General features: G+C 39.9%; 1 protein-coding gene across 1 annotated transcript in view; it reads right to left on the bottom strand.

The window, feature by feature from the left end:
- STT3B (STT3 oligosaccharyltransferase complex catalytic subunit B) overlaps positions 1 to 27,317 on the bottom strand; it is a 67,227-nt gene that overhangs the window by 23,092 nt on the left and 16,818 nt on the right. Inside the window, exons 3-6 of the mRNA XM_087712898.1 lie at positions 17,683 to 17,970; positions 17,294 to 17,359; positions 13,993 to 14,092; positions 2,586 to 2,684 (exon numbers count right to left, since the gene is read on the bottom strand). Of these exons, the coding sequence (XP_087569024.1) occupies positions 2,586 to 2,684; positions 13,993 to 14,092; positions 17,294 to 17,359; positions 17,683 to 17,970 (553 nt within the window). The remainder of the gene's footprint in view (positions 1 to 2,585; positions 2,685 to 13,992; positions 14,093 to 17,293; positions 17,360 to 17,682; positions 17,971 to 27,317) is intronic.

The following is a 27,317-nucleotide window of genomic DNA, read 5'->3' as shown; positions in this document are numbered from 1 at the left end:
TTAGAACACAGGGGTTAAACTTTCAGCGGCACATTGCAGTCATGTGACATATTGCGATATTTTTCCCTTTGTGGAACTGGGGTGGGCACGGCCTATGTGTGATGCATCCAGCCTGGGGGCCACACCCCTGCATTACAACATATAACCTTTCTTGTAAAACTGCCTCTAACCTGATTGTTTTGATATTACCCCATTTTTGTATCTTTTCCAACTTTACAGTATCTTATTCAGATGTGATTATCATATCAGTACAGAATATTTCAAATAAAGCCTCATCATAGATTTATATAAATCCAGTGTACATTGACAAAGTTATTTTCAATCTCCTTAATGATCCCAATAGGCAGAAGGTATGCTTATAATAATCCTCAAGTTTACATTTTCATTCAGCTAAAATGTATCAACATTCTTTCCTGATCATTCTTGTCAGCTGAGAACCCATTAATATATATGTGAAGATTTGGGTTTTTTTTTTTTTGATCACTGCATATCATTTTATACTTACGCTGAAGTGCATTTTGTCATTTTAAGACCCACTCACCAATTTGTAGATATTCTTGTACATATTCTCCTTCATGGTTGCTTTTTGATCAGGAAATGTAATAGCTACTTGGAACATCTCTCCAAACAGAAAATTACTAATTTATTCCTACAACTGCTGTTTGTCCATTACTAATTAATAGAATATCTGCATTGTGGCACAGTAGTTAGAATGCAGTATTGCAGGCTAACTCTGCTCACTGCTAGGAGTTCAATTCCTTTGATCCTGACGAATCCTTCCATCCTTCCAAGGTCAATAAAATGGGAACCCAGATTGTTGGAAGCAATATGGTGACTGCTTAGAAAGGGCTGTAAAACACTATGAGATGGTATATAGGTCTAAGTGCTAATGGTAAACACTTTTATGCTGCTAAATTAGTTAACAAACTTTGAAGGGTGTCTTTGCATATTTTGCCATTCAAAATAACTACTGATAATCTTATATATAATTTTGCTGTCAACAAGGTTAATAAATGATGACACACATCAGCACAGGATTATTACTGGGAAAACTTGTGCAATATTTAAGAGGAATAAGGGTAAAATTAATCTGACTATAAATAAGTCTGACCATTTCTTCAGCAACTATTCAAAGCTTCAGTTGTTCTGCACTAGGGAATTTACAATCAGAATAAATAGTTCTCAACCTATGATGACAATTGCTAAGTGACAGTTGTTAAATGAGTTTTCCCCATTTTATGACCTTTCTTGCCACAGTTGTTAAATGAATCACTGCAGTTGTTAAGTTAGTAACATAGTTGTTAAGGGAATCTATTTTTTTCATTGATTTTACTTATGAGGTTGCAAAAAGTGATCACATGACCACCATAAATACGAACCAGTTACCAAGCACTCAAATTTTGATCATGTGACCATGAGGATGTTGTAATGGTCGTAAGTGTGAAAAGTGATCACATCATATTTTCAATGCCATTGTAACTTCGGTCATTAAACAAATGGTTGTAAGTCGAGTATTACCTGTACTGAAGTTCTGGCCCTTGCAGTGCCCCAGCAGTCATATAAATAAAATTTTGGTGTTTCGCAACCAGCTTTAATTGTGACCAATTTCAAGTCCCTGCTGTTATGAGATCACAATTTGCAACATTCCCTACTGGCTTTCTACAAGTAAAATCAATGGAGAAGCTGTCAAGGAAGGTTGTAAGTCAATAGGTGAGTCTTCATCCCATCTTCTCTCCACTTGCATGAACAGCACTGTCTTTCTCCTCTTCTCTCACACACCTTTTGCCCTATGATCTCCCTTATCTTACATCCTCCTTCCATGGGCTGAGGTGGATGCACCCCTTACCCTCTTTCCAAGCCTTCCTGCAATCACACACGTGAATTCTACACCCTCTTCATTGGTCTTCTTAAGCTTGTGCTCTACCACAGCACCCTTCTATTTCAATCTCAGTATGTTCTCCACTAGCCCTCCCTCACCTCAGTGCAGCACCTCCATGCTCTTTATCTGACACTCTCTCCAAATTATTTAACAAGTCTTGGGTTAGGACAATGGCCTGGATTGTAGCTAAGTGAAGCAGTCACCTGATGTTGTGCTTTATGACCAAATCATTTAGACATAGCAATCCCTGTCCCAATTACAGTTGTAGCTTGAGGACTACCTGTAAATATCTGTAATAATTAGGTAAAATTGTGCTATATAAGAACTTCCATTTTACAAGGCTTATTTTATTTTTGTTTATTTGATTTAGATTCTGCCTTTCTTTTAGAGTATTAAGGCAGCATATATACCAACCCAAATAGAAATTTCTGGATATCATGTTAGAAAATTAAAACTTCTAAACTATTTTATTCTAATCATTTTTATGCTATAACAATAGAATAAGAGATAAAATTACACAAGTATTATAACTTACTAACAAGTTATATTTTCTTTCTTCCTTTTCTACGCTTTTGGCTTTTTTTCTTTCCTCTTTTCTGTATTCTAAATATTCATTTTCATTAGTTTTTTGTTTTTTACAAAAATATTTATTAAAGAAATTAAAACTTAATTGTGTGTATTTTCAATACATTAAATTCTTTCTTACCTGCAGCTGCCATGTGCTCACTTGTCCTAATTGGCTGAAATCCAACAAAAGGTATCTGCATGGATAATATTAATCCAACAATGTAGAAAGTGCTATATGCTGTGAATAAAAAAAGTATCAGATTACTATAAAACAAAAAAGTTAATTTTTAAAATGATATATTTTTAGGATTTGTCACAATATTTGAAAGCCATTTTTGTAATATAAATTTATGTTATCAAATACTAACTGGTACACTGACATTTTGGTTCCTTAATTAATTCCATTATAGAAAAGGGATTTCTAAAAGTTTGAGGCAGCCTGAATATCATTGTAGCAACATATAGAGGTAGAAATGATTGGAGACAGAGAATTGGCAACTCTCAGGGAATGCGTCCTCAAGGTAGGTTGTTTCTGTGATGTGTTCCAGTCCCCTAATCTTAACCCAAGAGTCCCAAATAGCAAATCTTCAAGGGACCAAGCTTTTGCCTTCTGGTAGTAAATACAAAGTCTATCTGTAATATGGTCATCTTCAGCCATGAGTTGATCACTGATGAGAGGAATAAATAGGCATGTATATCTGAGTCTTGGGTTGGGATTGGGGTGGCAATGGTGCCTCTCTTGGAGATTTGTCCATTAAGATTCGGATATTTATCAGCCAAGAACCCTAAACTAGGACCAAATGGCAATGGTAGTCAGGACAAGTTAATATATGTATCAATTACAACTATTCCTAGATTGGGATGTTTTGTTTTAGTTTAGTTTAGTTTTTTTAGTTTTATTATTATTTATAGGCCGCCCTTTTCCCTGAGGGGACTCAGGGCGGCTTACAAAATATAGGGAAGGGGGTACAAAACAGTAAACATGAAACAATACATGAGTAAAAATAGTACTCAACATTCATTCATCATTCGGGTGGGGACAGATTATGATCTTTATCCCCAGGCCTGACGGGATAGCCAGGACTTGAGGGCTGTGCGGAAGGTCTGGACGGTGGTGAGGGTACGAATCTCCACGGGGAGATCGTTCCAAAGGGTCGGAGCTACTACTGAAAAGTCATAGTCAATTATGCTTTACTCATAACTGAATGGACTATAGGTAGTCTTGAACTTGATCATTATTACATTGAAGTTGAGCATTATCATATTCAAAAACAAACCTAGCCACTAATATATACAGCAAATTCAAATTCAAAATATTGATTACAGTCAAAGCCAGTACAATTAAAAATACTCTAAGTGTATCTAGTTAAAAGTTTTAGAATAAAATAATGTGAAATAGCAAATAAAATCTGTGTTAAAACATAATTTGTCAGCCTGTCAGTTGAACATAAACAAAAGCATGGCCTAAGCTATAATGTAATATTAAATTATAAAAGCCTATAATTATTATGTACTAAAATACAACAGAGCAAAAATATAAAAAGATTGCTGCATTAACTGTATAAAATGGTTATAATGGATTATTCATCAAGTTCTGCTGTGCAGTATTTGTATTTTTCGGAGTATAAGACGCTTCGAAGTAGGTTTAGGTTTATTGGACTTATATGCGGCCCCTTCTCACAAAGGACTCAGAGCGGTGTACAACATAAAACACATATTATATAAGTTAAAAGAAAGATGAAATAAAATATAAAAAAAACCCAATAGACATTTACAATGAGATTTAGAAATTAGATTAAAATTACTAATTAAAATTAATAATTTATTTTACTCAGGCCAGGCCGGCTTGCTGGAAAAGTCAACTTTTTAGGGTGTGCCAGAAGGACCAGAGGTCGGGAATTATGCGACGCTCTGGGGGCAGCTCATTCCAAAGGGAAGGCGCTCCCACAGAGAAGTCTCTCTCCCTGGGGGTCGCCAGCCGACACTGCCTGGCCAACAGCACCCTGAGGAGGCCAACTCTGTGGGATCGTACTGGACGGTGAGAGGCTACCGGTGGCAGTAGGTGGTTTCGCAAGTACCTTGGGCCTAAGCTATGGAGCGCTTTAAAGATCATAATTAACACCTTGAATCGCACCCGGAAAACAACCGGCAACCAGTGCAGGCCGCTTAAAAGGGGTGTAACATGGGAGCACCTAGGTACCCCCATGACAACCCGAGTGGCCGCATTCTGGACCAGCTGAAGCCTCCGGGTGTTCTTCAAGGGCAGCCCCATGTAGAGAGCGTTATAGTAGTCCAGGCGAGAAAGGATGAGGGCATGAGTAACTGTGCACAAGGCATCCCGATCCAGGAAGGGCACAACTGGCGTATCAGGCAAACCTGGTAAAGGGCCCCACTGGTCACGGCCGTCAGGTGTTCTTCTAAACTAAACCGCATATCCAGGAGGACACCCAGATTGCGAGCCTTCTCTGAGGGGGCTAAAATTTCTCCCCCTATCATCAAAGATGGCACAAGATGCATAAATTGGGATGATGGGAACCACAGCCACTCAGTCTTGGAGGGATTGAGCTTGAGCCTGTTCGTCCCCATCCAGATCCGTACAGCCTCCAGGCATCGGAACATCATGTTGAGAGCATCGTTTGGGTGGTTTGGGGTAGAGATGAAAAGTTGGGTGGCATCAGCGTATTGATGATACCGTACCCCAAAACTACGGATGATCTCGCCCAGCGGTTTCATATATATGTTGAACAGGAAAGGTGAGAACCGACCTCTGGGGCACCCCACAAGTGAGGCGCCTTGGGGTCGATCTCTGCCCTCCAGTCAACATGAACTGAGATTGATCCGACAGGTAGGAGAACCAACGCAAAATGGTGCCCCCACTCCCATCCCCACGAGTCGTCGCAGTAGGATACCATGGTCGATGGTATCGAAAGCCGCCGAGAGGTCTAATAGGACAGGACAGAGGAACAACCCCTCTCCCGGACCCGCCAGAGATCATCAACCAATGTGACCAATGCCGCCTCTGTGCTGTACCCGGGCCTGAAACCCGACTGAAACGGATCCAGATAGGCAGCTTCGTCCAGGTACTGGGGAAGCTGACGTGCTACCATACTCTCAACAACCTTCGCTACAAAGCAAAAAATGGAGACCGGATGATAGTTGGATAAGAGGCTGGGTCCAGGGAAGGCTTCTTAAGAAGGGGCCTCACCACCGCCTCCTTCAAGATGGTGGGAAAGAACCCCTCTCTCAATGAAACGTTGGTAATTGCCTGGAGCCAGCCTCGTGTCACCTCCCGGGAAGCTGAAACTAACCAAGAGGGACACGGGTCCAGCACACAAGTGGCAGCAGTCTCTCCATAATCCCGTCCATGCTCTCGGGAGTCACAGGGTCAAACTCATCCCAGATAGTTTTCACAAGATTCATCCCCGGCGACTCGCCCAAATCTACCGTCAGAGTCCAAGCCTGTCCGAATCTGAGCAATTTTATCCTGCACATACAGAACAAATTCCTCAGCCCTACCCTGCAAGGGGTCTTTGCCAGTTCCTTGATTAAGTAAGGAGCAGGTCACCCTAAACAGGGTGGCTGGGTAGTTTTCTGTGGATGCGATAAGAGCAGAAAAATGTTTCCGTTTTGCCAGTTTTATCACCAAGTAGGATTTAATATGAATTCTTACTAGTGTTCGGTCGGATTCAGACCGGCTGGCCCTCCAATCACTCTCTAGGCATCTTTTTTGGCGTTTCATCTTCCGGACTCCTCGGTAAACCAGGGAGCTACCCGGGATCGGCACTGGATCAGAGGCCGCAAAGACACAATGCACTCCAAGGCCCCAGTGGCCGCCCAAGCCCAGGCTTTCACTAGACCTTCGGTCGAACTGTGAACAAGGGATTCAGGAAAAGTCCCAAGCTCCATCAGGAACCTTTCAGGGTCCATCAGGCACCTGAGGCAGACCCATCTAATCAGTTCTGCCTCCATGCAGCGAGGGGTGGCAGTATGGAAGTCAAGTCTAAGGAGGAAATGATCCAACCATGACAAGGGTTGGATAGAAATATCCCCTAAATCTAGATCATTCATCCACTGTCCAGAGACGAAAATCAGGTTGAGCATGTGTCCCCTGTTATGAGTGGGGTCTTGAATTAACTGAGGTCCTTAGCTGTCATGCAAGCCATGAACTCCAGAGCTGACTCGGATGTCTTGCCAATGGAAGGCAGATTGAAATCCCCTCCAGGACTATAAACCTGGGGAAATCAACCGTCAATCCAGCTAACACATTCAGTAGCTCCGGCAGGGCTGATGAAACATAGCAGGGAGACAGGTACGTAACAAAAAGGCCCACCTGAACTCCAAGGCCCCAGTTCACAAAAAGGGACTCACAACTGCCTATCTAAGGAACAGTGACCTCCTGAGGTCCAAGACTTTCCCTAATAACCACGGCCACCTTCCCACTTCTGCCCTGGGCTCTCGGGCTGGTGAAACACCCGGAAGCCTGGTGGGCATAATTCAATGAGGGGAACACCCCCCTCATGGCCCAACCATGTCTCCGTAATGCACACCAGGTCTACTCTCCCCTCTTGTATGAGGTCGTAAATGAGGGGAGCCTTATGTACCACGGACCTGGCATTAAGCGATACCAGCCGAAGACCCGGGTCCTGTAATCCCGAGCACCATGGGGTGCGAGAGGGGCAATGAGGGTCAGAGTGCGCGATCGCTCTTAAATAGCCAACCTGCGTCCCCTGGACATAATTTGGCCCTAGGCCCTAGTATAAGATGCACCTAGATTTTGGGGAGGAAAATAATGGAAAAATATCTGTCTCTGCCTCCCAGCAATTTGCCTCCTTGCAACAAACAGTACAGACAATATACACTATTTGTGGTGTTATATTTCAGACTATACTTGTAGAGATGCAGTTAAAATTGATGTACTTTCTGGAAGAATAGTTATTCTCTGCTATTTGAAAGAATATCACTTTTTAAAACAATAGTACTGGGCCTCTTCAGATCAAGCATTTATTTTAAAAAGCTTCTTCGTTTTGTTAAGTTGTCTAGAATAATAATAAAGCAGTCTTTTAAAAATAAGTCTAATAATTTGAACATTCTATAGGCATTTATAGTTGTTGACTTACCTCCTTGCAGCAAACAGCCTGATTAGCACAAGAAGAAAAAATCTGCCTCTGCCTCGCAGCAATTTCCCTAGTAGAGCAAACTGCAAGTTTCACTTTCAATTTCTTCCGATCATCAGCTGTTTAAGGCTGCAGGGGTTGTTATATCTTATTGAAGCCTCCGCAAGCCCCCCCCCCTTGCTACAAAGAGGTAAATTGCTGGGAGGCAGAGGCCAAAGAGTTGGGGCCGGTGGAGCTAAATTCAGTGTATAAGACGCACCCACATTTTCACCCTCTTTTTTTGGGGGGGGGGGGGGAGAAAGATGCATCTTATAATCTGAAAAATACTATACCTGCACTGTGAGCATGGCCTGTTCATCTTTAAGCAACCATTGAATGGTATTGGAATGGCCACAACACCTATTAATTATCAGGAAAATGAATGTTGTTTGAATGTCTTTATAAAGAGAGCAGTGAAGAAGAACATGTCCAGAGGTTTCAATCTCTCCAGAATCACAAAAACAGAGTCTTTCAATTAATGTTATCCCTTTATATTTGCCGTCCAGGATGGCTGAGGGTTGCACATGACATCGTGGAAACAAAAAGGCTTTCTGAAGATTCACTATCTCTAATTGGCTAAGATAACTGGCACAGGTGAGAGTATATCTAATAGAATCTGGAATATATCTATTCTTATACCTACCTATTACCTAATTTTACCTAATTTCCAGTTTGAATAATGAGAATTATTTCATCTTAATTTAAAGTTTGACAATTAATGTAAAGTTTGCAATTAAAAATGCAAGAGAATATAGTAACTGCAACATTGCCATCTTGTGGTGTTTAATAGTAAAAGATTTCTATGACTACTTGAGTCCTAGTATGTATTTTAGTAATTAAAAAAACCCAAAGAATTTGCTATTTGAAAGATTAACCTTTGACTTTTACTCAAATTAGTGTTTCTTCATATTAAATACTAATAGATTTCTTGTTTCTCTAAAGGAAGTTGCAACTTATTCCATTTTATTTGTAAATAGTTCAAAATTCCCTTTAGTAATTATTTTTCATATGGTTCATTAAAAACTCCCATCATTTATAAGAAGTGATTACTTACAAAGGACATATCAAAACCTAACTTTAAAATCTGGGAAGTAAAGCAAAACCAGATTGTTTAATCACTGATCCTACTGTTACTTCTGTCTTCTAATTTGCACATACTGAGCTCTTTTTAAAACGCCCTTTTCTACTTGACCAAAATTTTGTTTCAGACATGCTAGAGGGGAAAAAAACCACAATATAAAGTGAGGAATCAACCTTTGTGGAGTCTCTGAATTTTTCTATCAAATGATAATTTAGTAATGCTGGGAAAAATATTTTTTTCAAATATGCTTAGAAGTGTACATGAAAAAAAATCAATTTTCTTAAAATAGTTTTAAGTTTTTGAAATATATGACATAGTTTTCCAAATAAATACTATTGGAAAAGTATATAGGTTATGTATGAATAAAAACAAAAACAAACACAAGAATTTTTTTAAAATTCACATAATGGAAAAAATTAGAATGTTTATCTGAAAAGCATAAATATTCATGCTAAGTTTTGCTCTAAATTCTCATAAATGGGTCTCAAACAATATCAGAAAAATTAAAAACTAAGCAAACAAATATTTCTTTTTAGGCATTTAATTAGATAAATTCTTATTTTGGTAACTCATTTAAGAAAAACATTAAACCCTTTTCATTATGTTGATATATGTAAAAATAATACTATTGTTTAGAATGAACAATGGACCGCAAGGATAGTTGACTAAACTGCAAAATGGGCAGTGAGTCTCTCTCTCAGATTTAATAATTTAAATTTTACAAAATTTTAATAGTACAAAAAGCATTTTATGAGTTACAAAGTTTAGTTAAAAATGAAAATTCCCCAGTAGAAAGTTTTGCATAATTAGCAGTACAGTCCCAAACCTTGGTTCACCAATTAATGGAGTCTTTACAGACAATACCTATATTTCTCTATGATTTTCTACACTCTATAACATGGGTATTAAACCCACAGTGTCATGTTGCCATCACATGATTTTTTTCCCATTCGCAGAGCTGAAGTGGCATGGCCTGTGTGTGACACTTCTAGCCCGAGGGCTACCAGTTTGACACCCCTGCTCTACAAGAAGGCACAGAACAAACTTCAGCTTAAAATTGTTTTGTCTGCATAACTGGAATCTCTCAATATTGAGAGCATCGAATATTATCAATTTAGTCTTTTCTGGGAGACTAGTTAAAGTGCAGGAAATTATATATTTCTCACCAAGCAGGAAAAACATGAAAAAACTGATTCCCCTAACTACGGACTAGAAGGGAAGCAAGTTTTGATGAATGGTTATAGTGGCGGGTTTAACTGTATATCAAAATCTTTAGTTTGTTTACAGTGAACCTGGTCTAAATCTTTCTGTAATGATCTTGATATTGCTGGAGAAAATGATAGACCATGATCTCTTATGTTTTTTTCTAGTGAAAGTTGCTCAAAAGAGTGTGGCAAACCAGGATCTTTTTTAAACAATTGTGGAACTTGATCTATATGCTTTGGAAATAGTAATACCTTCAGTCTTCATTAGCCTCACAATCGGTTTCTGCAGATTTCTTATACATTTCTACAAAAGTGTAATCCACCAAACAGTCTCATGATATATCCATATCCAGTAAGGAATGAGAGCTACAAGGAAAACAATGTTCTTTTTCTTGCACTTTTGTTGTGTTAATAGGTCACCATATGGTTCAATAATGTTATATATTCTCACACTTCAATATCCAAGGTTTCCCCATTTCTGTGAGTTTTTAAGTATGTAACATGGATGCATAATGATAATTGAATGTACCAAAATTATTGCCATATTGACAATGAAAGTATTGGGGCGGGGGGGGGGGTATATAAGGGCAAGCTAAAAATTAAGTCATTGGGAGTGTTCTCCTGAACTACACATACATAAAGGAAATAAAACTCATATGATTTTAATTTAACTACAACTTTCAATTTTTTCAAAAAAAAGTTAAACTATAAAGAAGTGAAAATTATAATTCCATTACAAAATGTAAGTATTTAATAGTATCTACTATTTCTTGGCAAAACTATTTCATTGTAATTACAGCCTCCTGATTTTATCTCTTCCTCAGCTCTACCTATATCCAAGTTTTATCCATCTTCTCTTTCTTTACAGTGCAGCTATCCCTTCCTTTCATCCTATTTTGAGATCGCCTGCTGCCAATTACCTCCCAAAGACCCGTCAGATCTCACAGGGTCGGTCTCCTCCGGGTTCCGTCCACCAGCCAATGCCATCTGGCTACTACCCAGGGGAGGGCCTTCTCTGTAGCAGCTCCGGCCCTTTGGAATGAACTCCCCGCAGAAATCCGGACCCTCACCTCTCTCCAGGCCTTCCGGAAAGCCGTCAAAATCTGGCTGTGCCGGCAGGCCTGGGGTTGATGAGTTCCCCTACCCTCTCGACTGGTATGGCTGTGTGATTTTCGTGTATTTTAATTATGTGTACTGTTGTTAATGTTCCCTTTCCCCTTTGAGTTGTTCGCCGCCCTGAGTCCCTCCTGGAGAAGGGCGGCATACAAATAAACCAAAACTAAACTAAACTAAACTATTTTGAAGCTGTTTTCTTTTTGGTTGTTTCTTCTATAAGGAGGAGATCATATTTAAAAGTCTTTGCCTCCATGTGCCCGTATGTTTGTTGAGAGAGCACATATTCATATATGTACTTAAGGAATTTATAAATTGAATTTTATTGGCAATTAATTTTAATCAGTAGTTACTTTTTAAAATGTTAATGCTCATTTTATTCTAACCTCTCTTTTTATTTTTAGTACGTGACTTATGACAGACACACAAACACATAACAATATTATATATACAAATTTCTATGGCATGTGTGAGTGGGAAAATTCCAGGATCAGTTTCGTCTGAGTTGGCCTTCTTAGATTGACAAAGTATGAAAGCTGGGTATTCTGCAGAAATTTTGTGTCAATTGTTTTCAATGGGTTTTGCAGGTGAATGTTTAACTTTAAATCGCCAATTATATTCCAATAGGCTAATGGAATACATCAACAATTTTTATATAAACACATTGCAAAGATTGTAGAAAAATTAGTTAGTCAGTCACTGATTCCAGCAAAACAAAGGGTACAGCCTCCTGGTTTCAATAACATAATACATATTACTGTATTATGTTACTGAATCCAATATTTAGAGTTAAATCCATGAAAATAATTGTTATATTTGGAAAAAAATAGCTAAGAAGTATAGAATAAAACAATTGTATAATTTTTCCTTTCAGTATGGAAATTTCCATGATTATATAACTAGAAAAGAATATTTCATTACTATCTGATACGACTGAATCTAAAATTATCTCTATGCGTGTAGCCCTGACAGACTATTTGCAGGATGGTATCTGTCGCTTTAGGAATCCATACTTTTTGTTATATATCTCATTTCGCTAAAAATAAGATATCCCAAAAATAAGCCCTACTTAAGAGTCTGCCCATTCTGACTTGTTGCTTGTGGTGTCATAGCTACGAGGCGAGGCAGGGGAACTATGGAGTTACCACACGTGTCCCGTATTGGCTTATCTTAGCAATAGCAGTTAGACTTATATACCGCTTCTTAGGGCTTTCAGCCCTCTCTAAGCATATTTACAGAGTCAGCATATTGCCCCCACAGTCTGGGTCCTCATTTCACCCACCTCGGAAGGATGGAAGGATGGAAGGCTGAGTCAACCTTGAGCCAGTGAGATTTGAACCGCTGAACTGCAGATAACAGTGGCCTGCAGTACTGCACCCTAACCACTGTGCCACCTCGGCTCTAGGGAACCACAGCCAGGCAGACACTTGTCTTATGGTGGCAGCACTAGCAGTCATGTGCAGGAACTCCCATGGCCGCTGACTCACTTCTTCTGCTCGCTCGGGACCACAATGGAACTGGAGGCCAAGTGGTGTGTTGGTGCTATGTCTGCAAAGTGACGCAGGTGTTGGGGTTTGGATGGCCTGGTTGTGGGGGCCCTGATGTAAGCCGGCCTGGTTGTGGGGGCCCTGATGTAAGCCGGATGTGGGACAGCTCCACTCACCGCTTCACAATAGCGGCACTGGCAAGCTGCATAGCCTCCTCCCCTGCTGTGAGCAAGCAGAAGAAGTGGGCCTCTCGTACATGGGAAGAAAAAAGGCACTCCTCAAAAATAAGCCCAAGTGCTTATTTAGGAGCTCAAAAGAAAATAAGACCCGGTCTTATTTTGGGGAAAATATGGGTACCATTAAGAAAACTTGAGCCAAATTGTAGAAATAATTGTTTAGATCTACTAGGACACTATCTGAGGTATTGATGGAATAAATTCATGTGGTATGATAAAAAAAAGTTAATGTAGATTTAAAAAAATATTATGGTATGTATGCCATATTAAGAATACGGGACAGAAATAAATCCAGACTGTGCCCCCATATATCCTTGTTGGTTCCAGCACATAAGACACTTTATAAAAAGGAAACAGGGAGCAAAGAGAAATGTTTAAAATATCAAGACCTGGTAGTAACAGAACATTGGGGATTTTAAGATGAAGTTGACTCCAAAGGGATTTAATTTTGAATGGTTTTCATATTCACAATTAAGAGAGAGAGAGTTAAGATGGATAAAAAGGTAACTGGAACAGGTAAATCAAAACTGAATCATGTACAAATGAAGAACGTGTGACTGCTAAAATGTATAAACTCTTGTTGATATTTGAAATGGGAAAGCTAAAGTTAAAAACTGCATGATAAAATGGGCTAAATGTTTTAGTTATAATATATAGGGAGACCAATCAGAGAAAATATGATTAATAGGACTAAAGTTATATTATGCTATAATTTAGGAAAGAGTTTCTATGGTATAAAATGAACTACCAATAAAATATATTGTTATATCACCAAAGATATCATTTAGGGGGTAAAAAGAAACTTTTAGTTAACTCTAAAAAGCAAAAAATACATATGATGACTTAATGAATTTGAAAAAAATAATAATATTCAGATGAAAGCAGAGATTTCTTTTATTGGGACTTATGAACAGCCAACTAGAAAAGATTTATGGAAGATTAGTTTGATATATGAAATTGTAGTGAGGTTTTATATGTAAAAAAATTGAAATATCCTCAATGGAAGAATGGCTTATAAAAATTGCAAAATTTGCAGCAATGGCAAAATATCTTCTTTTTCTAAATGGTCTTCATATATTTTTATGTTACTCTTTTATTTAATAAACATTTTATTTTAAAATATATTATCTAAAACAAAAACCAAAAGAAATTTCAAAATTGTTGTTCTGTCATTAATATATTCAAATGTGTTTAAATCATAGACATTTGAAACACTAGTAAAGCTGAAATGAAAAAGCACTTGTCACCCAATATCATATTGAAATACTTACCTATATAGACTCTCCTGCTGTATCTTTGCATTAACAATAACACAAATACATGCAGTGGAATAAGGTTGATGATGAAAACATAACCACCCCATGCAGAAACCTGTGAAAAATATAGTAAGCATTAAGATTTAGTTTATGTTTACAATGTTAGCTTGATAAACATGAGTCACTGACAATTGAGAATTCAAGCTACATATAATGAAAAGGTATTTTGAACCACAGGAAGAATTTATAAATTGAAGAACTTCCAGCAGAAAACAGATTAAGTAATATATAAAATAGGCTAGTATAAAAGTATTACATAAAATGATATATTTCAATCTTCTGCCACAGTTTTTATTCTATTCTGTGTGCAGTTTACAGCACTCTATAAATTCAAATAATACTGGTTCATCAAAAAATTCCGGATGTTATCATCTTTTATGTTTATCTTTCGTTTCCAAAATATTCTGGAATAAAATTCTCATTTTTACTACATTGCCAATTTTCTCTAAGATAGCAACAATATTATTACAACAGGATACAAAGAGATGGGATAAGCATGACTAGTTTGACTAAAGACATACCTTTTCAGACTGAGAAGTAACTCTAATTATTTATTCCAGTTCCTATAAGAACAAGTTTATACCTACTTGCTTTTATTTTATCTCTATTAGCATTCTTATGCCTTGTTACATTATATATTTCCTAGCATCTCCCATTATAGAAAAGCAGTGATCTCTTGCAACTGAAATTGCCAGCAAAGCAATTTTAAGAAAAAATAAATGCCAATATTTATTAGCATTTTTATTAAAATTATTTATTACCATAATTTTTATTTGAAATACTTCTGATGTGAAACAGTTTAACAGCAGCACGTATAACAATTCTCTGTAAGCTTGCTGTAAATCAGTGGTTCTCAACCAGTGGTCACAGTGGATCCACGAACACTTGAAGAATAGTTATCATTTAAATCTTAAGTTATATTTTAGGGGTCCATGACCATAAAAGGTATTTAAAAGGGATCTGTAGTGAAAAAAATTGATAACCACTTTTTAAAATATTTACAATGTTTCTAAAGTTCACTGAAGCTTTTTTACTATATCTTAATAGTGCAGGTTCAGTATTTCCTGTAATATAGAACAGTATGACTTTAATGAAATAGCTATGAAAAAAGAATTGAAATCTTTTTCTTTTAATAATTCAACAATAATTCAATAATTAACAAGTCAAAGGGAATGAAAGTGGTTAAAAATACTAAATTATTATCAATTCCTTGTTGACCCTTGTTTAATAATTTTCTAAAACTCCTGAAGAAAATCAGCTGTTATGAGTAAGAGCACCTCACTATTTGTTTTACTACTGGTCAACCCCACTACTGAGAGCTGTCACTAATTAATTTGTAGAGACCTTATTAAAACTTATTTCACATTTCTGCTGAGAATGCTAACTCAGATATACAAGAACAGTCACAATAACATAGAAGCATACCAATTTTCTAAACTGAAGTTTTTTAGAATGATGTGTCCATTTATGCTATCATTAGTCTACTTTATACCTTAAATACCTCTGCCCTCTACAAAGTGGAGTGGTGAAGAGGAAAAGAAGAAAATAGTATTGCTTGCTTTTTTATTTTTATCTTGCACAGAACCGTCATGCAGCTTCTAACATATGTTGGAAAGAACAAGGAAAAAAAAACCTAATCTCTGCATTATGTAGGCTTTTCTAACTTATCATAAAAAATGTTTAAAGCGGGGATGTCAAACTCAAGGCCTGCGACCCTGATCCCGCCCTCAGAGTGCTTAGATCTGGGCTGTGAGGCCAGTCTGGAAATAGCAAAGGACTGGCCTGTGGTGCCGCTGCTAGCTGCTCCCCGCTCCCCTAGTGGCCTGTTTTTTTTTACCTGGATGGCTTCCTGCAGCACTCTGCCAGCCAAAACACACTGCAGGGGCCACCTGAGATCTCCCCCGGCCCATTGCTGGCTGAAATGGAGTCTCCATAGCCTGGATCCAGCTCTTCGAGGCTCCGTTTGAGCCTCCGGAGGCCTATCCAGGCCTGCTACAGGCTGAAATGGAGCCTCCATGGGCCACATCCAGCCCTCCCCATCCTATTTCCCATGGCTTTACTATATTTACTTTTCAAAGAGCTCCAGAAGAGGCTGTCCCATGTGGCAGAGTAGCTAAAGTCTTTTATTCAGAAGCATGTGAAGCTGTAAGAACTTGAGCTGTAAGGAAAACAGCTTTCCCCATCTGAATAAAAGACCAGCTTCTCTGCCATGAGGGCCTGCAGGTTTAGTTTGGGCCCAGTCTGGCAGGCAACCAGCAGCCTCCTGCTTGCTGCTGACTGGCTAGTTCGAAAGAGCAGCTTCAGGAATTGGGGCGTAGCAACCAATCAACAAGGGGCTTGCATTTCAGCCTGACGAGACAAAGCTCCTTGTTGATTGGATGCTGTTGCTGCCTTAATCCCTGAAGCAGGAGACCTTTTCTACTGCCAGAGGCCTACTGGCCTCAACTCAAAATCTTTTACTCAGAAGCTGGCAAAAAATGTTTTCCTTAAGAGTTCATGTTCTTACAGCTTCACCATTATCTGAATAAAACAGCTTCTCTACCAGTGGGTCAGCGTCTTCTGGAGCTTTGGAGATCTTCAAAAAGTAAATAATCCGTGGGAAATGGGGTGGAGAAGAGTAAGTGGAATCTGGGACACTAGCAAAGCAGGCCCAATCTGTGAGGACTTGGAGGGGCAGGATGGGTGGGTGGGTGGGTGGAAGCTATTGTGGAGACCCCAGGAGAGCATGAGGTATCTCAGTGGATTGGGGAGGCCTTGGATGGCCTGCTGCAGCATTAGGGCCTATATGCTCTTCCCCACTCTGAGATACCTCATGTGCATTTGATTAACAAATGCATTAGGAAAAGCAGGGAGTGATCATGTTCATTTAACATGATTCAATCAAATGAATCATTGGGTTACAAATGTAATTGGCAGGCTCTATTATATTCATAAGTGGATTACCTGTATGAGAGTGATGGAAGGTCTCAGGGAAGTCCTGCCTTAGCACTTGGCCATCACAGATGCTTCCCCCCAAGTCCCGTGCTATGCCCACATCCCCTGCACATGCCCCACCCCCGGTCCTCTGAGGTCGATTGCAACCCTGATGCGGCCCTCAATTAAATCAAGTTTGACATCCCCGGTTTACAGCATTGTTTCAAATTAAATGAAATCTGAATTTTCAACAAATTAAAATACTTCTGTTAATACTTAATTTATTCATAAAAGTGTCCTAATTAAAATGTGACCATTATACAAGTGATACTCTACCACTTACCATGTAGAAGTAGGATAAACAGCAGCAAATGGTCCAGAAAACAGATCCAGTTTTCACTGACTTCACCTAAGAAAGTTGTCCGAGTTTTAATTATAACAGAAAAGACAAATCATGCAAATACAAAATATTCTATTTGAATGTTTTTTAGAATTTACCATTTTTGCTAGATCAGAAAAAGACCTTATAAAATCAACTGATCATGCAACAAAAATATTTGAACTGTATCTTAAAGATATGTATTCATTCATTTTATTTTGAAAGGAAAAGCAGTGGAATAGAAAACCTGTTATTAGCTATATTTATTTCTACTGACTATTAGAACAAATTGAAACTATTGTGCATATTCAAATTTTAAGAAGAGTAAGCAGAATGTATATAATAGTACTTACCCACAAATAATATGTGAACTGCAGTGCAAATATAGCTATCCCTTCATTGTCAAAAGATCCTGCAACTGATCGTGATATGTAACCTGGTACAATAGCAATGAAACAGGCAGCTAGAAGCCCTGCACCCTGGTTCCACAATTCTCTGGTAAGCAGGAAAGTAGAAATTGATGTAAGGCCACTAAAAACTGGTGCAAGGAACACACATACATCTCTTATGTGGACAGTTATATTCAGCATATTCAAAATCCAATGTATAAGGCCAGCTGTCACCATCAGTCCTGGGTACACCTATAAAAGGATGAAAAAACATTTAATTACTCTGTTTCCAAAAAATAAGACCTCTCCCAAAATAAGCTCTAGCACAATTTTTTGTGCCTAATATAAGTCCCACTCCCAAAATAAGCCCTACTTAAGTGCCTGCACAGCTGGCCACCTTCCCCTTCTGTCTGATTGCCGCCAACATGAGGTGAGATGAAGGGGGTGGAGCTGCCCCACATACCCCGTACTGGCTTACCTCAGGGTCCTCACATCCAGGCCATCCAAGCCCCAAAATCTGCCTTGCAGCGATACCACCCATGTGCAGTAGGAGCCCACGTGTCCACTGGCCCACTTCTGCTTGCTTGTGGCCGCAGTGGAGGGGGCTGAGTGTTTGGCTGCGGCCTTGAAGCAAGGCAGGTGTTGGGGTGTGGTTGGCCTGTCTATTGGGGCCCTGAGGTAAGCCAATGTGGGATGCGTGGGATAGCTCCACTCCTTCTGTCTTGTGGTAAAGGCACTGGCATGCTGCATGGCCTCCTGCCCCGCCATGAGCAAGCAGAAGTGGGACTGCTGTACATTGGGGGAGGGGGGAGAATAAGACAATCCCAAAAATAAGCCCTAGTGCTTATTTTGCCCCCCCAAAAAATAAGACCAGGTTTTATTTTCAGGGAAACACAGGTACATGCATAGTCACAATTGACAACAGGATTATACACATCATAAAAACATGAAACTCCTTTAAATAATTTTATCAACCCATGTATATAATTGAAATCAAACATATTGTTTAGAACTATAGCAAAATAATGTAAAGAGCATGACTCAATTTTTTTAAAGCTGTATTATTCTCAATATCAAGAACATAAGCCATGCTAACTTTATGTCTAGATTAAAGAAAATTGTCTATTAAGAAAACCTTTCCCCCAGTTTTTTCTATAAATATATTTAGAAATCCAAATGGGCATTAGCTAAATTCTAGATAAAAGTATACAGAAAAAACTTAGCTGACTCAGCAGCAAAGAAAAGGTTAAGGAACTATGGAAAGTTAGATATTTCAACTGGCTGATGAAAATATCTCTGAAGTAAGAAGAGATGAGAGGAGCGCCCATTTATGCTCTGGATAGCTGCTCCTCATAAGCAAAGTAGAGTAAATGAGCTTCTTGTGATTGAATGAGACCTGTGGAGCCATGGGAATTATCAATGTCCCCTAACTGTTGCTGTGCGGTCTTTATGGACATATGATGGCAAAAACCTTACTTTCTGAAACACATTTGCATATTTATTTTGCAATTGGAGAGAGAAATTGCAAAAGACAGAGAAGAACAAAGATTCTCAGTGAGTTGTGTTCTTTTTGAAATTAAAAAAGCTTCTTTAAACAATTTTAATTTAAAAGCAAAAAACAAGATTGTGATTCAAGAAAGTTTTAAATGAACAAGACAGTAATTTTACAAAACAAAATATTTTTTAATGAAAGTGCTTTTCAAAATCATAACATTAATCAGACAAAGAGATCAGGCCTTTATGTGAATGATTGTTTATTATTAAAGAAAGTAAATAATTGGTGGATTTCCCAAAATAAGATGACAAGGATAATAGGAGCCAAGCTGTATGAATAAAACTACAGAGAGATAACTGGGACAAAGTATTAAAAATAGAGAAAAGCAAAACGGACAAAAAGGAAAAGCCTTTCACTTTATTGTAGTAATTGACATATTTTCACTTTCTCATAATGGCAAACATAAGGAAAGCTGCAAGATTAGAAGGAGAAATTACAGGTAAGGGCATTTCACTAGATTTATTGCGGAGAATTTTTGAGGCATTTGGTTAAAAAATGACTGCACCAGTTGCCAAAAGTTTTAAAGCTTTTAAAAAGAAAGAAGGATGTGTCAGGGAAAAAAAAGAAAGGATATGAAAGAAGTGAAGACAGAAGAATCGGTAGAAAATTGGCTGAAGATCTAAAGCAAATTATTGACAAAGTACAAGTTTTGGAAAGTAAGTGAGAAGTTATAAATAGATGGAAAACAATTTAGATTACTTGGCATTACTGGAATTGAGAGAAAAAATTATTTAATATTTACAGCAATTCAGAAGTACATGGCGAATATATAAGAGAAAAGATTATTAAACTAATTTCCTAGATTGGAAAAAAATCAAGACAGAAATTGATACAGTTTATAGGATTGATACATGAGTTGCAAATTAAGAAATGTTCCAAGGAATGTTGTTGATCACTCTGTTAGGAAGAAGAGCATAGACCAAGCATTACAGCAGCATTTTAATATTAAATTTATTATTGACAATACAGACATAATTGGACTTAAAGAAATTCCAGTTCTTTGGGAAATTACTAATTTCAAAAATATAGAACAGTAGAGAAAGTAAATTTGCCGAGCTTGCAAAATTACTAAGTTTTGCAAGAAAGACCTACAATTCTCCGGGTCAACCCAAGAACAAGTGACATTTTAAGAGTTAAAACGGCTTTTTATTTCTCAATCCCTCCTCTATCATACTGACCCCCCACAGCTTTGGAATGCAAACAAATGCACCAAATATGGCAATTTAGAGAAAGAGGGAGTAGGCAGTTATGTCCATGTGCATTTTGCTTGAGACATTCGGAATGAAATTATGACATCTATATATTGTATTGTATTGTATTTCTCTCTCTTTCCCTCCCTCCGATATGTATGTATGTATGTATGTATGTATGTATGTATGTATGTATGTATGTATGTATGTATATAAAGTGCCTTTGTTGTGTGTGTGTGTGTATGTTCCAGCATAACTCTGGAGCAATTTCTACCAAACTTGATACACAGATGACTTACTCTCTGGAAAAAAATACTGCGGGGTGTCTGTTCTGTTAAGATACAGCCTGTTGTGACTTAAAATGGCTTCTACTGTACAGCAAGGTGGAATTGCCATGCTAATGGCTTTACAGTACAGGCTCACTCTGGTAAGGGGGAAAATACAACAGTAGAAATTACATTTGGTCCAGACATTTCCCTCCTATAAATAAATACTCAGGCAACGCTGGGTTATCAGCTAGTTATCAATAAAAAGCTTTTGGCAGTAAAATTGCCTTTCAACTATAAGGGCACCTGCCGGAAGCACCAGCCCATTCTAGGCAAATATGTATAGACCCATTTTTTCCTTTGCTTTGACTTTTACATCTCATATGTTCCAACCTCCCAAAATAAACTTCCATATGCCTTCTCACATAAACTGGAGAATGAGATTCCTCAGTCACATCTCCCTTCCCATCCCCATGCAACACAACTGCAGCCAAGCAACTTTGAATCCTATAAGATAAATCAATATGCCAGGCAGTGTTGGTGAACCTTTTTGGCACCAAGTGCTGAAACGGGAATGTACATGCACATGTGCGTGCAGGAAATCAGAAGAGCCGCCTGGTGTGCATGTGTGCATGGACACCAGCTGGACAATGTGCATGCACGACCGTAAATCAGAAGAGCAGCCATCCAGTGTGCATGTGTGTGCCGGAAAAACGATCTTCCGGTTTCTGGCATGTGCATGCGTATTGGCCACCTGGTCTTCTGTCTCACACGTGCATGTGAAAACCAGCTGGCTGATACACATGTGCACACAGAAACTGGAAGATCATCTTCCTGGTACACACATACTCCCCAAGTGGACTTTCAGTTTCTGGCGCTCCCACAAGTGTAAAGAAGCAGGGGAGTACAGGGGAGGTCTTGCATGGGCATGCCCAGACCCATAATGTTACGCGCGCAACCCTGCACGCATGACCAGCACCCTCCCTCCCACTTTTGGCATGCTTTTTTCGCCCTCCCCAGGCTCCAGAGGCTTTCTAGGAGCCTGGGGAGAGCGAAAACATCCCACCCGGAGGTTTAAGAATGTTTCCCTAAAGCCTCTGAAGGGTGAAAAACAGCCCTACGGGCAAACCAGAAGTTTGGGAACGGTGATGTCCAGTTTGCCCATAGTGCCGTTTTTCAACCTCCGGAGCACAAAAAAACGGCCTAATGTGCAAACCAGAAGTCCGTTCCCAAACTTCCAGTTTGTGCGTTGGGTGGTTTTTCGGCCTTCAGAGAAGCTTCCGGAGGGCGAAAAATGGGCAAAAAAAAAAAAAAGGCCGAAGTCAGCTGGCCATCGCACGCATGCACGGAGCTGACAAGGCAACTCTCCATTCCACTCCTTCCTGAGCCTACATGAAAGGGACTGCGATGACACTGAGCTGCCCACAAAGGATTCGGAACCACAAAAAGAAGCCAGTCACAGGCAGTGTGAAGAAAATGTTAAGGGGGCTTCAGCTGCACAGCTTTGTGGAGAGACTCATGTTTTCTTGGGGTGGAGAACAGGAAGCTGCCGTGGGTTGCCAATACCTGCCATATGGTAGTAGATTCATTGGCCAAACAAACCAATGCAATCCTAAACTGTATTAACAGAGGGATACAATCAAGTTTAACTGAGGTACTAATGTCACTCTACAAAGCCTTAGTAAGACCACACCTAGAATACTATATCCAGTTTTGGTCACCACACTATAAAAAAAAAGTTGAGACACTAGAAAGTGCCCGGAAGAGCAACAAAAATGATTAGGTGACTGGAGGCTGAAACATATAAAGAATGGTTACAGAAACTGGGAATGGCTAGTCCAGTAAAGAGAAGGACTAGGGGAGACATAATGGCAATGTTCCAATATTTGAGGGGCTGCCACAGAGAGGAGGGGGTCAAGCTATTTTCCAAAGCACGATAAGGCCAGACAAGGAATAATGGATGGAAATTGAACAAGGAGAGATTCCACCTAAAAATAAGGGGAAACTTTCTAACAGTGAAAGTTATCAACCAATGGAACAGCTTGCATTCAGAGATTGTGGGAACTTCATCACTGGAAGCTTTTAAGAAGAGACTGGATTGCCATCGATCAGAAATGGTGTAGGGTCTCCTGCTTGGGTGAGAGGTTGGATTAGATGACTTACAAGGTCCCTTCCAACTCTGTTAATTTGTATTTATCTGGCAAAGCTAACAATTGGTTTCTAGAAGACTCTTTTAAACTACAAAGGAACCTAGTTGTACCATAAACTTGATACCAATCATCTAAAATGCAATCATGTGACTATGGGGGATTGTAGGATGGTATTTTGTGATGGCTGTGGATATTTTATTGATTATCACTGTGAAACTGCAAATTTAGTTGATATATGAAATTCTGCTGCTTCAAAATGTCTTGTTGGCAATTAACATTAGTTCTAGTGTGAATAAAGGCTAAAATTCTAGAAAAAAAGGAAGACAATATAAATGATATGCTATAATATTGAAGAAGCAATTTGACATGAGCGAGTACTGGTATTATACAATTAATTATTCTATAAACTTGCCTCATGAAGGAAGACAGAAAGTTATAAAACTGTGTTGTCATGGCATTCTAAAACCATTGATTTGAGTCTTTGTAAAAATAAATAAATAAATCTGTAAACCTACTATTCAAGAAGCTAAAAAAAAATGACAAAACCAATTACAAACAGCAGATAATTATAAAAATTATATAGGTAGTCCTTGATTTACAACCATTCATTTAGCAACTGGTCAAAGTTATAACACATTGAAAAAAGTAACCATGATTGGTTCTCATACTTACAACTGTTGCAACATCCTCATGATCACATGATCAAAATTTGGGTGTTTGGCAAATGGCATGTTTTTATAAGAGTAGCAGAAGCCCAGGGTCATGTGATTGCCAACTGTGACCTTCCTAGCTGGCTTTTGGCAAGCAAGATCAAAGGAGAAAGCAGGATTTGCTTAATGATCACATGATTCACTTAACTACAGTGATTCATTTAACAACTATAGCAGAAAAATCAGGTTCAACTCACTTAATAACCACTTTGCTTAGCAAGGGAAACTCTGATCCCAACTGAGGTTGTAAGTTGAAGACTATCTATTGCAGTGGCAAGTGTTTTTAAAAAAAGAATAAATTTCATCACATTAATTTTCCAGAAAGAATATCCAATAATTGATTACTTTGTTCAAGGGCTTTACAGGAACTAGACTATCAAGTGCAGTAATAAACAATATTGGAGGTGAATATAATCCTGATATATTGGTAACTTGTAATTAGACAAATATATCTCCAAGAATCTTGCAAACTATTACTTCCTTGGTTACCAGAAAGCAGTCAAAGGTATGAAATGCAAGTTGACTACAGTTCCTGAAAGTTGCTTATTATAATGAGAGGTAATGGATAAAGTAGATTCTGAAGAAATGTTTCTTGACTGTAATAATAAACATCTGCTTTACGATAGCTTTTGATATGTTAAACATTAGATTGAAGTAAGCAGTTGTGGTAGTTTCTTCTACCATAGAAAAAAATATATGATGCTCTTGTTCAGAAAACATCCACTTATTATAGAAATATCAATAGCAACTAAAATAATTTTAGAAAAGGAATTATATTCCAGTGCCATCATTTCCATCCATGTTATTGTATTTTGGTAGGCACATATTCTGAAAAAGAGATGATAAAAAACCACAACTTGCTTGTATGTATGTATGTATGTATGTATGTATGTATGTATGCATGCATGCATGCATGCATGCATGTGCATATGTATATGTTTGCAGATATATCCTCTACTTCTACTGTGATTTGTACAAGAATTCTTGAATATAGGGGTTCAATGGCTGTGTTCATAAAAACTTAGAAAATCCAAGTAGTTTCAATGGTTATCTGTTCTAACCTGGACCAACGTTTGTGGTTCTGAAGCACTCTGCCCGCCAAAACAGGCCGCGAAAATTGATGTATCTTTTAATGAGTTTCTATTTAGAAAATAATTTGAAACTTGATATAGACAAGTGATGCCTTTTTGTAAACATGTGCCAAAATTGTGTGCATGAGCATGCTCCACTCAAAATTGTGTGCACGTACATGCTCCACACCCACAATGCAATGTGCCCCATCCACCTGTGCATGTGCGCATGACCCCCTCCCACATGCAGGAGGGGAGTTTTTGCCTTCCCCAGACTCTGGAGGCTTGGCTCTGTAGCCCCTCTGGAGGCCAGAAACATGCCTGTTTCCGAACTCCAGAGGCCCTCTGGAGGCCGGAAATACCTGCTGTTTTTTGCACCAGGAGGCGGAGTCCGGAGGAGGCCATTTTCCCTGTCCCAGAGGCTCAAGGAAAGCCTCTGAAGCCTGGGGAAGGCAAAAAATTGGACTTCCGGAAGTTTTGAAACTAGCATGTTTCCGGCTCCCGGAGGGCCAAGGGAGCCCTTTTTCACCGTCCCAGAAGCTCAAGGAAAGCCTCCAGAGCCTGGGGAGGGAGAAAAACAGGACTTCTGGAAGTTCGGAAAAGGGCATGTTTCTGGCCTCTGGAGCCCGGGAGGCCATTTTTGTCTTCCCAGAGGCTCAAGAAAAGCCTCCAGAGCCTGGGGAGGGTGAAAAATGGAACTTCCAGAACTCCCTTTCCAGGCTCCGGAGGCTTTCCTTGAGCCTCTGGGATGGCGAAAATGGCCTCTCCCGGGCTCCAGAGGCCCTCTTTCCTGAATCCTGGGGAGCGCAAAAAAGGCTTCTGGAAGGCCGAAAATCAGGTGGCCTACATGTGCCATCATGGATATAGACATTGTATTGGGTCCTGCTCAGTTTTGACACAACTGTATTTATGGCATTATGCTGCTGCCAAATGATTTAGACACTATCTTTGGAGAAGAAAAAAAGAACAAATGTTAAATGAATTAAATGTGAAAAATTCGGTCAGCTTCCCGAGGCAGTCTCAAGGATTAGATATAATACTTATTTCAGTAGTTCAAAGCTTAGCATCTGGTTCTCCTTATCTGGATTTAGAAGCTATGCAGAGTTAAGCCTGGTTAATATTTGGGTGGAAATATGGGGAGGGGGGGGATAACCCAATCTTGGAGGGTACCTAGTTCTGGTTGGGAGATGCTTCTAAAGAGAAGGTAAAGAAGGCAAAGTGGGTTGTGGGGCCCCCGAGTGGCCCATTTTCAGCCTCCATGGCTTCCTTCAGCACTCTGATAGCCAGAAATGGGTGGTGGGGGGCTCGCAAGGCCTGTTTTCAGCCAGCAATGCTGTAGAAGTCCATGGAGGTCGAAAATAGAACTCATGGAGGTGTACCTGGAGATCGACAGGTAGCCAGTGCAGCTCGCGGAGGATAGGTGTTATGTGGGTGAAGCAGGGTGCACCCACAATCGCTCGCGCGGCCGCATTCTGGACTAGCTGAAGTCGCCGAATACTCTTCAAGGGCAGCCCCATGTAGAGCACATTGCAGTACTCCAGCCTAGAGGTCACAAGGGCACGAGTGACTGTTGTGAGAGCCTCCCGGTTCAGGTAGGGGCGCAACTGGTGTACCAGGCGAACCTGGGCAAATGCCCCCCTGGTCACAGCTAACAAATGGTGTTCAAAAGTCAGCTGTGAGTCCAGGAGGACTCCCAAGTTGCGGACCCTGTCTGAGGGGCGTAGTGTTTGACCCCCCAGCCTGAGAGATGGAATACTTGCCGAATTAGTGGGAGGGAAACACAACAGCCACTCGGTCTTATCTGGGTTGAGCACGAGTTTGTTAGCCCTCATCCAGTCCCTAACAGCTTCAAGGCCCTGGTTCATCACGTCCATCGCTTCATTGAGTTGGCACGGGGCGGACAGATACAACTGAGTACCGTCCGCATACTGGTGGTATTTTATCCCGTGCCGCCGAATGATCTCGCCCAGCGGTTTCATGTAGATGTTGAAAAGTAGGGGGGACAAGACCGAACCCTGCGGCACCCCATATGTTAGGGGCCTAGGGGTCGATCTCTGCCCTCCAACTAACACCGTCTGCGACCTGTCCGAGAGGTAAGAGGAGAACCACCGCAAAACAGTGCCTCCCACCCCCACCTCCCGCAGTCGTCGCAGAAGGATACCATGGTCGATGGTATCGAAAGCCGCTGAGAGGTCAAGGAGAACCAGGATGGAGGCGTAGCCTCCGTCCCTGGCTCTCCAGAGGTCATAGGTCAATGCGACCAAAGCGGTTTCTGTGCTGTAGCCAGGCCTGAAGCCGGACTGGAATGGGTCAAGATAACTAGCTTCCTCCAAGGACTGTTGGAGCTGAAAGGCCACCACCTTCTCAACAACCTTCCCCACAAAGGGGAGGTTGGAGACTGGACGATAATTGTTAAGAACGGCTGGATCCAAAGATGGTTTGTTCAGGAGGGGTCTCACCACCGCCGCTTTAAGTGCGGGGGGAAAGACCCCCTCCTGAAGGGAGGCGGTAACAACCGCCTGGATCCAGCCCCGGGTCACCTCCCTGCTGTTAGCAACCAGCCAGGAGGGGCACGGGTCCAGTACACATGTGGAGGCACTCACAGCTCTCATGGCCTTGTCCATGTCCTCAGGGGCAACATCCTGAAACTCAACCCAG

The sequence above is a fragment of the Thamnophis sirtalis genome, unplaced genomic scaffold (assembly GCF_051295495.1).
Source record: "Thamnophis sirtalis isolate CommonGarterSnake01/CBP01778 unplaced genomic scaffold, rThaSir2_p1.2 scaffold_4, whole genome shotgun sequence".
NCBI classification, from domain to species: Eukaryota; Metazoa; Chordata; class Lepidosauria; order Squamata; family Natricidae; genus Thamnophis; species Thamnophis sirtalis.
The sequence above is the reverse complement of the archived record's forward strand: the minus strand, read 5'-3'. Positions and strand labels throughout refer to the sequence as shown.